Raw genomic sequence first — 12,233 nt, 5'->3', positions numbered from 1 at the left:
GGCACTGCCCTACCCTTGTCTGACTCCTCCCCCAGGATACCAAGACATTTTTGAATAAAGCCACTTCACATTTATTTAAAAGGAGGGAAAAATCATTTTCACACAGTTTTGACATCAGGGCAGGGATGGAACCAACGCTGGGGACAGCAGCAAGCCACTGCATTGGAAAGGGAGGACTCCCTATTGATGTATTTATAGATATGTTCACATCAGTAGCAGTGAAAAGCAAGTAGAGACCAGTGGCTTCTCATAAATTACATTTGCACAAAGTGGGGTGTCTGGGGGGGGGGGGGGGGGGGGCCCGGGGCTTGCTCCCCCCTCGGGGCGGGGGGGTGCTAGAGAGGAACTGCGGCTGGGGGGGGGGGGGTGGGGGGGGGGGCACCGGATGCCAGGCTCTTGCTCCAGTTGGGCAGGGTGTCTGCTAGAAAAGTACTCCTGCTGGGGGGTGGTTGGAGGGGGGGCTGGATTCCAAGAGCAGGACCAATTCCCCCCACCCTGGGCAAAGACCAGCTCCCTAGTGAGGGTGCCATCTGCAAAGAGAGACCTGTTGGATTCTGTTTCGGCCTCTCGGTCCCCAAGACTTTCTCTGTCCATTTCTGATGTTCCTTCTCCATAACCTTGCCGTGCCTTTGAAAAGAGGAGAGAGGAAAAATATGTTTTCAGTCTCTGTGGCTCTTTCCACTTCTGAACGCCATCTTTTCTGATATATTAAAAATAGGAGCTTCAGGTGGAAGGGCAGGATGGAAAGGAACATCACTGGTGGTGATGTGAATATCCTGGTCGGTGTTTGTGAATATCTCCCAATTGGCAAATGAGATGACCTTTTTCCTTCTGTGTGCTACCCTTCCTAGTTGCCACTTCTGCCCTTTGTCAGTCTTGTGTTCACCTATCCTAACCCTGGCATGCTGGAGGGGGTGGTGGTGGTGGTAAGAGTTGAGGAGGAGAGGTTTGGATAAAAAGGGGCTTCAGGCAGAAGGGAGGCTCAGCTCCTTCCTGTATTACCTGGTCTACTTCTGAAGTGGACCAAGAGCAAGCCTGTGTTGAGAAGGTGCTGGTGGACATTGTGGGAAAACATATGTGGATGGGGGGAGGAAATGAGAGGGCTCCCTCTGAGCCCCTACCCCCACTTCCTAGAGCTTGTTGCCTTAGTGAAGTTGTCCAAGTGCTACCCCAAGGCCTGTAACTGCTTGGCTCAGAAGCAAGACTCTCCCGTTGTAGGTAAGAAGATAAACAGCACCTCTGCTCAAGTCCTTTCTAGCTGGACTCTGACATTTGACATGGCCATGCTTGGAATTCAGTCCCCTTTAGCACCCCCAGGCTGCACATGAAAAGAGTAGCAAGGGAGGTTGGGAAAGAGGCAAAGAGCCAGGCCTGAGACCTCCTTTCTCAAGGAGCAGCAGTGGCATAGTGGTTAAGAGCAGGTGTACTCTAATCTGGAGGAACCAGGTTTGATTCCCCGCTCTGCCGCCTGAGCTGTGGAGGATTATCTGGGGAATTCAGATTAGCCTGTACATTCCAACACACACCAGCTGGGTGACCTGGGCTAGCTACAGTTCTTCTGAGCTCTCAGCCCCACCCACGTCACATACCTGGAAGGAAAAGGAGTTTGTAAGCCCCTTTGAGTCTCCTACAGGAGAGAAAGGGGGGATATAAATCCAACTCTTCTTCTTCTTCCTTTCCTTGCCTTCAGCCTCCTCTCCCTTGACTTATCTGAACGATCCAGCCTGGGCACAGCAGTGTTAGACTAGCTGGAGGCCGGGCAGAGAGAAGTGGCTCAGGAGCCTGAAGAGGCTGAAACAGCTCAGCATCCATGGAGGCAAAATAGCCATTCTCGACAGAGCAGGAAAGCTGTCCCACAGAGGTTCAAGCTCTCCAGTAGCTTGTAGCTCTGGGCACTTTTCTGCCTTCTCTTGAGTTGCTTTGGCAGCCCAGGCAACAGCGGCAGCATTTGAACGCTGAAGGAGAGAGGAAGGCAAGTTTGGGAGAGTGTGGTTTGCAAGAGTCGAAACACTGAGCTGAAGGTGAAGCATCTCAGAAAGGGACAGGCAGTCAAGCTAGGGACAGAGACAGAAAGGGCAAACACTGAAAGACAAGAGAAGGCAGGCGAGGCTATATTCCCTCCTTCATTCTGCAGGGCACTGCTGGAGGCATTGGATTGTTTCTGTTACTAGCAGCCTGGCCGGGCTGGGAGAGTCGGGGAGCGGGCAGGGAGGAAACCAGTGATACGTTCTGTGGAAAGGCAAAGGGTTAGCAAAGACTAAGGTTTTGAGGTGCAGTAGAGCCTGCAAATATTTGCAGTCAAGTGTTTCTGTGTGACAATCCGATAACCCAAGAGCTGTGCCCAGGTGAGATGCTGCTCCAGCAGAGACAGGGTAGGTCCTGACGGTCTGTCTCTCGACCGTCTTGCCTTGGATGCCTACAAGCAAAAGTCAGGCAGGGTGGGTGTGTTTGGTTGGAGCTTCCGATGAGCCCTGTCAAACACTGCTGGACTTGGGAGGGCAGAGCACACACCCCTCTTTCCACCCCTTTCCTCTTGCCTGTGCAGGCGGTCTCCTGTGCCCCACCTAGGGAAGGCTGGGCTCCTGCTTTTCTCCTCTGAGCCTGCTTCTCTCTACCTTCTACCAGACTCAGGCTCGGAGCTGCTTCTGCAGCAAGTGGGGTGTGTGGAACAGAAGGGGAAAGTTCCTTGGAACCAGCTCAGTCATAGCCCTAAAGCGTCTGTGATGTAAGACGGCGTGACATACATGGAGTTCACACTGAGCCCTTCGGCTCAGAGGGGGATCAGAAGAGGAAGGCTTTCTTCTTCAACTCATTCCGCTTCCACAGGGCCAGCTTGGCGAACTCCTCTGGTGGCATCTCGAAGACACGTAGGAAATCCTCGGGGGAGAGGTGTCTCTGAGGAAGAGAGGCAACAAGTGGGCGTTCCTGTGTGAGAGTTCTGCTGATGGCCTCAAACACTGTGATTAGCAGTACCGCAAAGAACAACGGCGGACACCCAAAGAGCAGAAATCCAGTGCTGCTTGAAATAAGACCCACCCTCTCTTCAAGGAGAGTAGAGTTATGTTTAATTTGGTGAAGAGAAGGTTAAGGGGTGACATGTTAGCTATGTTGAGATATTTGAAGGGATGTCGTGTTGGTGAGGGAGCAAGCGTCATTTTCTGCTGCTCCAGAGACTAGGACCAGGAGCAATGGGTTCAAGGTGAAGGAAAAGAGATTCCATCTAAGCATCAGGGAAAACCTCCTGACAGTAAGGGCTGTGCGACAGTGGAATGCACTACCTCGGAGTATGGTGGAGTCTCCTTTGGAGGTTTTTAAAGAGAGGCTCGATGGCCATCTGTTGGGGGTGCTTTGACTGTGTGTTCCTGCGTTGCAGCAGGTTGGACTTGATGGCCTTTGGGGTCTCTTCCAACTCTATTATTCTGTGCCCCCTTACAGCCCTGTGAGGCAGGCTGGAGGGAAGGCCCAGTGTTTCTTGTGGCTCAGCAGGAACTTGAACATGAGCCTCCCAACTCTTAGTCTGACACTCTAATCACTACGTGACACTAGCTTGGCTTTTCTGGGCCTGGTCTGAGGGGTGGGGAGGTGCTATGGGGAGAAACGCATCAAGGCCTCTGCAATGCATTTACGTTGTAGAACATGGGGGAGCTTCTGTGTACCTCTAGTCTCGTTCTGTCTACTCCTGGAGGCAGTTTCACGCGACCTCGATTTGTCACCGTCAGCATTTCGTACGGGTAAATCTTGGGAAGGGGGAGATAACAAAACAAATGGTATTATCTGTTACAAAGTTTGCTCTCTTGCGTATGAAACCCTCCTTTCACTGCACCCCAAACACAGCGCTCACCTTTTGCTCCAGCATACTGGGAAGGGAGTTCCCCCTGTCCATCCGTCCTCGCTGGCCATTCTGTAGAGGAAAATGCGCATGCTCAGCACAGGCTGGGTGCTGAGCTCAGGGCCGGTTGTGAAGCTGGCACAAAGTACTGCCTGAGCAAAGGAGCCAGCCAAGACAAGATCCATCTGGCCCCTCTTAATCTCTCCCAAGGCTACTTTCAGACTCATTTCACCCTGCATACTCTAGTCCCCCTTCCCACCCCCCAGGACTGCCAGGGAGTCCTTGTATATCCTCAATCACTTGTTTTCTCCCTGCTTCTTGGTCCCAGCAGACATTTGGGTTTGTGGCTGGGGGTGGGTGGGTGGGGAGACAGAATGGCATAATACATCACCGGTATCCTTTCTCTTGTGTGCTTACCTGCAGACCTGCAAAACATAAAGAAAAAGGTGTGTAGGTGGCTGTGTCAATTGTGCAGGTTCAGTTCTACAGAAACAGGCGGGGCAGAGGCAACGGGGAGTCCATTTCCACCCTTACCCCAAACCCTTGGCTCATCCTTTTTCTTACCTGGGCTGCCCTTCTCACTTCCAGTTGGGCTGAACTCTGTTGACTGTAGCTGTAATAGATCATACAGAAGAGCGCGAGCAGATCAGAACAGTGACCCCAGCATCTTATCTGCCGTTGTGGCCTAAAGCTCCCACCCCCCAAATCCTACCTGCTCCTTTGTTGCCCACTTATACAATTTAAAAAGATGTGCTTAAAGCTCTTCACAGCCTGCTTTGTTTCACCATCCTGAGTAATCTAGTGTCATCTGCAAACTTAGTCACTTCGGTGCTCACACCCTGAGTCCATATCGTTCGTGACAAATGAAAGAATACCTGGTCCTCCGTGCAGAATCCCACTGCTGCTTACTTTCCTCTGTTGCAGAAACTGTCCCTTTACTCCCACTCTCTGCTTGGCATTGAGCCAGTTACTAATCGGTTAGAGGATCTATGCTGCCCCTTCCCCCCCCCCCCCCTCATCTGATGATTACAAAACAGGCTCAGGAGCCTTTAGTGAAGAACCTCTCAAGTAGGCTGGAACAGAGATGTGGAAACCCTCCCAAATGGAAAAGGCAGCAGGCAGAAACAACCCATTTCTCCCCCAAGGTTTTTATTATCTTGAGAACTGAAAAAAAAAAATCCAGTGGAAAAACGGAGACCTTTTTGGGAAGTACTGAAATAAACCCCTACAAAATATATTTTTAGTTGGAACAAATGCAACACTCTTTAAGACAAGACTCGGGGATTTTTTTAAAACAGATTTTTCCAATGCAAGTTTCTATCGCCTTCCAAAATTCAGAAGTGGTGGCTGCCACTGAGAATCCATGCAGGGGTCAGGCTGAGTCGGGAAAGACACGGCGGGCGGCTGAGGCCGGGGCACTGATAGCCCAGGCGGAGCTCACGCTGTGGCGCTATATCCATTCAAGTGAAAATGCAAAGTAAGCCCCAAAGAGATGCACACGGCCGCTGGGTGCCAAAGCAGGTTCCCCACCCAGTCCTCCCTGGGTCTGCAGTGGCCTTCCCAGCTGGCTTCTTACCCGGGCAAGAGTGCTTCTCCCATAGGCAGGAAGGGATGAGGATTTGGAGCTTCCTCCATGCATTGCTGGAAAAGAGCAACAGAAACAATCACTCATGCACAAAGCTACCTCTTTGGTCCAGCCCGGCAGCTTGAGAAATCATGCAGGGCATTGAGTGCAGCGGTGTGGGAGACAGAAAGGTCTGAGCGAGCCCTGTGAGAATGAAAGGGAACTGTGCAAAAGCATGGCTGAAGGTGGCCCAAATTCACCAGTGAGCATGGTAAGGAGCCCTGTGGGATCTTCTGTCTCAAACACCGAAGGTGGACTGATCCACAACAGGGAGCACTGTACAGAAGGGACAGGAACATAGGCATCTGGAATCTTAAACTCTAGGGTGGATCACTCAGAAGCACCCTATGTGAATGGCAAGTGTTCCATGAGAAACAAGTAAAGGCCCATGGGAGCCCGAAGGAGCCATGTTTAGAGGAGGCTGCCTGCTGTATCTCTGCTTGAATGGCTGCTCTGCTCTTGTTTCCTTCCAGCCACTCTCATGGGGGGCAACCATGCCTCTATGCAGAGGGAAGACTTATTATCCAGTCACTCCCAAAGCAGCAGAACCGCCTTACTACAGAGAAGGCTGCCTGTTGTATCTCTAAAGAGCATTTATTTGTAATAGAATTAAACTTGGATGTTAGCCGAGAAGCTGCTTTCATGGCCGAGATCCACCCAGGGTAGCTGTGTGTGGTTTCCGGGCTGTATGGCCGTGTTCTAGCAGCATTCTCTCCTGACGTTTCGCCTGCATCTGTGGCTGGCATCTTCATCTTCATGCCAGCCACAGATGCAGGCGAAACGTCAGGAGAGAATGCTGCTAGAACACGGCCATACAGCCCAGAAACCACACAGCACCCAAACTTGGATATTAGCCTTTGCTCTCACGTGCTCTGAAAGCATGCATGTGCTTTAAAAAAAGCCCAAAAGCAGTGGTGGCCACATCTTTATGGAAATGGCCCCTCTTGAGAAGAAGTGCAGACCGCATTCCTTTCAGTTGCTTAGCAATCTCCCCAGAAGGCAAGAATGATGCTCACTCACAGGCGTGGAACGGGGTTCGGTCTGGCAGGGAGCGGGTTTTCCTCCGGATGGGGACTGACTTCTCCATCTCTTCCTTCAGGATGAGCTTGCCTAAGTTGGAGCCGATCTGCAGGTAGGGAGGGAGGAATGCACAGGATTATGAAGGAGCCAAGCAGATGTGAAGGATTCCTCTGGCACAGGGGTGCCCCAACTCTGGTGCTTCAGATGTTCATAGATTACAAGTCCCATAGACATCTGAAGCACCAGAGTTGGGGTACCCCTGCCCTGGCAGCTCCATCCCACTGAGGGATATTTAGTGATTCTATGGTTCTGGACAAAAGTAGAGAATGACCCTCATACCCTCTTTATTCTCATCTAGCCCACTCTGAACAAGAGTAAAGTGCTAGTTTTTACAATGTGGGCCTTAAAAATGGCCTTTCCATTTGCATGTTGACTTTATTTTCTGCCATTCTTTTATATCACCCCCATTGTCTGTCAGGGCCTTCCCACCATAGGACCCTGGGCAATTCCCCAGACTGTCCATAGATAAGACTGCCCCAATCCTACTCCCTGCCTATCCCTCCTCTTCCCATCGCCGACCTTGCTCAGCTCTTGTTTCTGCAGCTCCCGCAGGCTCTTCATTTCCGTTGTGAGGTCCTCATCTTCTTCCTCACCTCTCTTAGAAGCCTTCCGCTGCCTCCACTCAGTCTCTATGGGTGCAACAGGGGTGGGTGGACTTCATAACACAGTACAAAAAAATAGGCCTGTGTCTTACATGAGTCTTTGAGCTCAATCTTTATGTTTACTCAGAAGAGATCTACTGATTTAAATGGCCTTACTCCCAAGCAGATATCCTTAGGTCTTTATGGCAAATTTGGTCCTACAGAAGAAAAAAAAAACCTGTGCAAAACAGCCAGCAGAGTGAACCTTTCCAATTGGGCTAACTCATATTCGGGTGGCACAATGAACAAGAGTCTTGTGGCACCTTATAGATTAAAACTCCTCAAAGATTTCTTGGTACGCCCCTTGCATCTCCTGCAGGAGAGAAGTGGGGGTGGGGGTGGGGATATAAATCCAAAATCTTCTTCTGAGAGAGAAGCATCATTTTCTGGATGAGGTTTTCAATCCTACTCTGCTATCCACACATATGACACCATCACAGATAGGAGTTCTGCAAGAAGTGGCTGAGGGGAAATTATAATGCAGATGTGATTCCATCAAGCTTGGGCTAGCTCACCACAGCAGGCAATTGCTCTTGTATTCACCCAGCTGTGCCCGTGCATCAGTATTCTGCAGCAGTCTATGCCATTCAGACCAGAACATTTCATTTTTCTCTGGACCTTGTTTTTAGCTGTGTTCTCAGCACACACATAAGAACAAGCCAGCTGGATCAGACCAGAGTCCATCTCTCTGCTACTCGCAGTGGCCCACCAGGTGCCTTTGGGAGCTCACATACAGAATGTGAAAGCAATGGCCTTCTGCGGCTGTTGCTCCCGAGCACCTGGACTGTTAAGGCATTTGCAATCTCAAATCAAAGAGGATCAAGATTGGTAGCCATAAATCGACTTCTCCTCCATAATCTGTCCAAGCCCCTTTTAAAGCTATCCAGGTTAGTGGCCATCACCACCTCCTGTGGCAGCATATTCCAAACACCAATCACACGTTGCGTGAAGAAGTGTTTCCTTTTATTAGTCCTAATTGCTTTTCCCCAGCATTTTTCAATGAATGCCCCCTGGTTCCTAGTATTGTGAGGAAAGAGAGAAAAATTTCTCTCTGTCAACTGATTTTCTACCCCATGCATAATTTTTATAGGAGCTTCAATCCATATCCCCCCTCAGCCGTCCTCCTCCTCCAAACTAAAGTAGTCCCAAAGCGCTGCACCCTCTCCTCATAGGGAAGGTGCCCTTCCAGTCCCTCAATCATCCTTGTTGCCCTTCCTTCTGCACCTCTTTTTTCCTATCTCCTCCAATATCCTTTTTTTTGAGAGATGCGGTGACCAGAACTGGACCACAGTTACTCCTGGCGCGTCGCACTTTCACTGCTTTGTATATAAGGGCGCATGACACAATTCTTTGCAGTTTTATCTCCTCCTCTCTCAATTCCTTTCCTAATTGTCCCCAGCATAGAGTTTGCCTTTTTCACAGCTGCCATGCATTGAGTTGACATTCCCATGGAACTATCAACTGAGACGCCCAAATCCCTTTCCTGGTCTGTGACTGATAGCACTGACCCCTGTAGCGTGTATGTGAAGTTTGGATTTTGCCCCTATGTGCATCACTTCACATTTTGCTACATTGAACTGCATTTTGCCATTTCTTAGCCCACTCCACCTAATTCTATCAAGGTCAACGCTTTGGAGCTCTTCGCAGAATCCCTTTGCGGTTCTCACCACACTACATAATTTGGTATCATCTGCAAACTTGGCCACCACGCTACCCACCCCTACTTCCAGGTCATTTATGAATAGGTTAAGGAGCACTGGTCCCAAAACGGATCCTTGGGGGACACCACTCCTTACATCTCTCCATTGTGAGAATTTCCCATTTACACCCACTCTTTGCTTCCTGTTTCTCAACCAGTTTTTAATCCATAGGAGGACTTCCCCTCTTATTCCTTGATTGCTGAGTTTTCTCAATAGTCTCTGGTGAGGAACTTTGTCACATATGTCTAGGAATGCTAGGTCTTCCTGAAGTCCTTTGTATCAATCCCTCCCACCCTCCTTCTCTTTGTATCAAATACACATATAAACACACACACACCTGCCACTTCTCAGCATGATTCTGACAAACCCTCAACATTTCATGTCCCCAACCAAGTGGCTCAGGTCCCAGTACATATGTCTCGAAGATGCCACAAGACTCTGATTTTTGGCTGCAATACACAGCTAGTCCTATACAATATGACATCAACATTGGGGGCTACTACCTGCCTGGGGTTGATTGGTACATTCTGAGAAATGAGAAGTCCCTTCTGGGAACATTCTTAGAATTCTGATTAGATGGAGAGAGAGTATCTCAGTCAAGGTCACCAAGTGGGGTTCCAAAGCAGAGTGAGGATTCGAATGTGGGTCTCCCAGATCCTGGACTCTTACCATGTTGCCTAGGGTGGAGGAGCATGCTACAGCAGAACAGTGAAAGGTCTGGTTCAAATCTCACTACGACCATCAGAGATTTACTAGGCCACTTTAGACAAGCTCCTGAGCCTACTACACCAATGCTTGCGAGGATTCTAACTTACCTCAGGGATTATGATCATGACTTGTTTCAAACACACAGAAGGTGCTACCTCTACATCATGTGCAAAAAAACAGCCCGCAACTTGCCACGCTCTGACAGTGACTTCAGATTGGATGCTCCCCAAAGGAAAAAAGGTACCCATTCTTGAATTCAATTACCCTTTTTCCATCGAAGACCCTTTTTTATTTTTATGGATTCCAGTGCTGGATCAATTTAGAGGAGGGGGCCGTTTAAATTCTCCCCCCTCCCTGCAAGATCACCACCTCCAAAAAGCTCTAACCCCTTCCGGGGAACACATATAGAAGAGCCACCTACCAACGACTGCCAGAGAGGGAGGGCAGGGCCAATAGTCTGTCTCGATCTTGGCTGGCTGGTTTGGGTCTGGGGGCTGGGCTGCTGGGAACTTGGAGGACTCTATGATCAGGCCCTCTATCATGTGTTTGCTCTGCGGAGTTGGTGCCGCTGAGTGCTCTGGAAGGGGCAGAAAAAGGAGAGCTGGCTTTCAGGTGATCTCTGTAGGACCCTCGCCCCAGGGATCACCAGGGATCAGCACCTACCCTTTTGCTTGTAGATTGGAGGCTTCTTGTAAATGTTCATCTCTGCTGTGTTGGTATCTGGGGAAGGAACAAAGTGTCCCTGTGAGAGGCTCAGGGACACAGCTTCTCAGACCCCTCACCCAGCAACCTAATCCACAGCCTACAACATTCTGCTTGCCCTGTGGACCAGAACTCCTGCCCCTTTGTCACCACACTCAGCTGGAAAAAAACAACCTCCTTATTATAAGTACAGTATTATCAATCTGAAAAAAAAAGTACACATCTGAATGAGTCACATTCCATTTTGGCCCACTGATCAGAAAAACGCACGGGGACTGAATGCTAATTTTTCCTGGATGGAGAAAATTGCTGGAGTTAAAATAGTATGACTACATTTCTTTCCTTGCTATTTTTACATTACTACTAGCAAATTCACAGGCAAGGTATCAGCTATTCAGACGTGCACTGATCAACATCTCTAACTCATGAGTTTTGCAAGAAAACCTTAAACATGACATTCATTCCAACTGTTGCAGATGTTCTAAGACATTATCATGCTGTGCTTTTCAGAGTGGTTTGGGATTTAGGTAACAGTCCTAAAATAAATTGGAGAGGGGATTTCAGTTCAACTAGTTCAGTGTTTATTCCATCGTAAGAATAAAGGTGTGTGAGGTGAGGGACCAATTAGGAGACTCTGAAAGCATCCTCATCAAATTCCAGGGTTCCCAACTCTAGCCTGTGAAATTGCTGGAGGTTTGGTGCCCGAAGGATGGTGCCTGTGAAGGGAGAGTTTAGGGAGGAATTTCACCTAGAATCTATGATATACCATAGAGTCTGACCTCGGAAGCTGCCACTTTCTCCAGGGAAAGGTATCTCCATAGTCTGGAGATCAGCTGTAATTCTGGGAGAAGTCTAGGCCTCACCTGGAGATTGGCAACCTTGGCAGGTGTTGTAAAACCAATACCGAGGTGGGGAGGTTACTACAGCTATGCCTGGAGAAAATTCATTCCTACCACTCAAGTCCCTCGCCCACTGCACTGCGGATGGAGGGGGTCCTGAGGTGTCTGTGAAGGGAGCTACATAGGTGGAATGAAAGCCTGGGGAGGGACATCTGAGAGGAAAGAAGGCAGAGAAAGAAGAGCAAGGCCCTACCAGGACGGTGGAAGTGGTGAACTCCGCTGCGACTGGAGCCGCTGGCACTCCGACTAACCACCTGGGAGGTGCTTCCCGGAGACTTGTTCTCCATCCAGTCCCGGATGACCTGCAGGTGCAGTGCAATGAGATTACCAGCTGCCGGCTCACCGTCTGCTCTCTCTTTCTCTCCCGAGCTGTTCTCCAAAGCAAACCACCCAGCACTTCTTTCCCCTCCCCGGCTGCCAACGCTTCATCTTTAGAAACCTCCCCCTTGCAAAGTAGAGCTGTGACTTGTTGCAGAAGAGGAGCTTCGTACAGGCTCTGTAGCAAAAAACCAGCCTTTCAGAGATCAACCCTCGCTACTTGTGGCGAGCGCTTTCCATCCCACACTGTCAGGTGCGTGACATGGACAATAACAACATGCGTCTGGGCAAGGCCTCTGAGCGCACAGCACGTGTATGAAGAGACACGCATACACACTCTGGCTTCTGGCTTCATGACCTTGCAAAACAGCTCTGCTCGGAGTAGGGAAGATACTCATCTCCCCCTCCCTTCCCTCCCCCAGGCCTTGCTCTACACATTTCTTGGCAACGCATCTCCAAGGCAACTCTGGAAAGCACTTACTTCTGGAGAAGGCGGAGGAGACAGAGACTTGGGCGAGAGGGAGCGCTGCAGAGAGACAGAAGCCAAAAAAACCCCACAATTATTTGACGAAGCGTGCAACAGAAGGTTACGGATTTATTTTTTTAAAAAATGCATAGATCAGTCAGTAAACAGCTCTTGTGGTGGCTAAGAAAACAAAACAAAAACATCAACAATGTGAAACCCTCAAACCGTAGCAAGAGTAGCTATGGAGCATCCTTAGCCAAGCTAAA

The 12,233-nt window shown here is 49.6% G+C and overlaps 1 protein-coding gene across 6 annotated transcripts in view; it reads right to left on the bottom strand.

Annotated features, from left to right (window-relative positions):
• Window positions 1-1,558: 1,558 nt before the first annotated feature.
• DMTN (dematin actin binding protein) overlaps window positions 1,559-12,233 on the bottom strand; it is a 40,562-nt gene continuing 29,887 nt past the window's right edge. For 5 of the 6 annotated variants that reach the window (XM_048512943.1, XM_048512942.1, XM_048512944.1 and 2 more), the window contains 12 exons: window positions 11,983-12,027; window positions 11,377-11,485; window positions 10,246-10,302; window positions 10,004-10,159; window positions 7,053-7,162; window positions 6,474-6,579; window positions 5,406-5,470; window positions 4,394-4,442; window positions 4,247-4,254; window positions 3,842-3,901; window positions 3,657-3,737; window positions 1,559-2,895 (listed from right to left, as the gene is read on the bottom strand). In XM_048512943.1, the coding sequence (XP_048368900.1) occupies window positions 2,782-2,895; window positions 3,657-3,737; window positions 3,842-3,901; window positions 4,247-4,254; window positions 4,394-4,442; window positions 5,406-5,470; window positions 6,474-6,579; window positions 7,053-7,162; window positions 10,004-10,159; window positions 10,246-10,302; window positions 11,377-11,485; window positions 11,983-12,027 (960 nt within the window). In that variant the 3' untranslated portion in view covers window positions 1,559-2,781. The remainder of the gene's footprint in view (window positions 2,896-3,656; window positions 3,738-3,841; window positions 3,902-4,246; window positions 4,255-4,393; window positions 4,443-5,405; window positions 5,471-6,473; window positions 6,580-7,052; window positions 7,163-10,003; window positions 10,160-10,245; window positions 10,303-11,376; window positions 11,486-11,982; window positions 12,028-12,233) is intronic. The other variant, XM_048512945.1, reaches the window with a different exon arrangement.

This window comes from Sphaerodactylus townsendi, linkage group LG12 (assembly GCF_021028975.2).
Source record: "Sphaerodactylus townsendi isolate TG3544 linkage group LG12, MPM_Stown_v2.3, whole genome shotgun sequence".
Lineage (NCBI taxonomy): Eukaryota > Metazoa > Chordata > Lepidosauria > Squamata > Sphaerodactylidae > Sphaerodactylus > Sphaerodactylus townsendi.
This window is presented reverse-complemented; position numbering and strand designations above follow the sequence as displayed.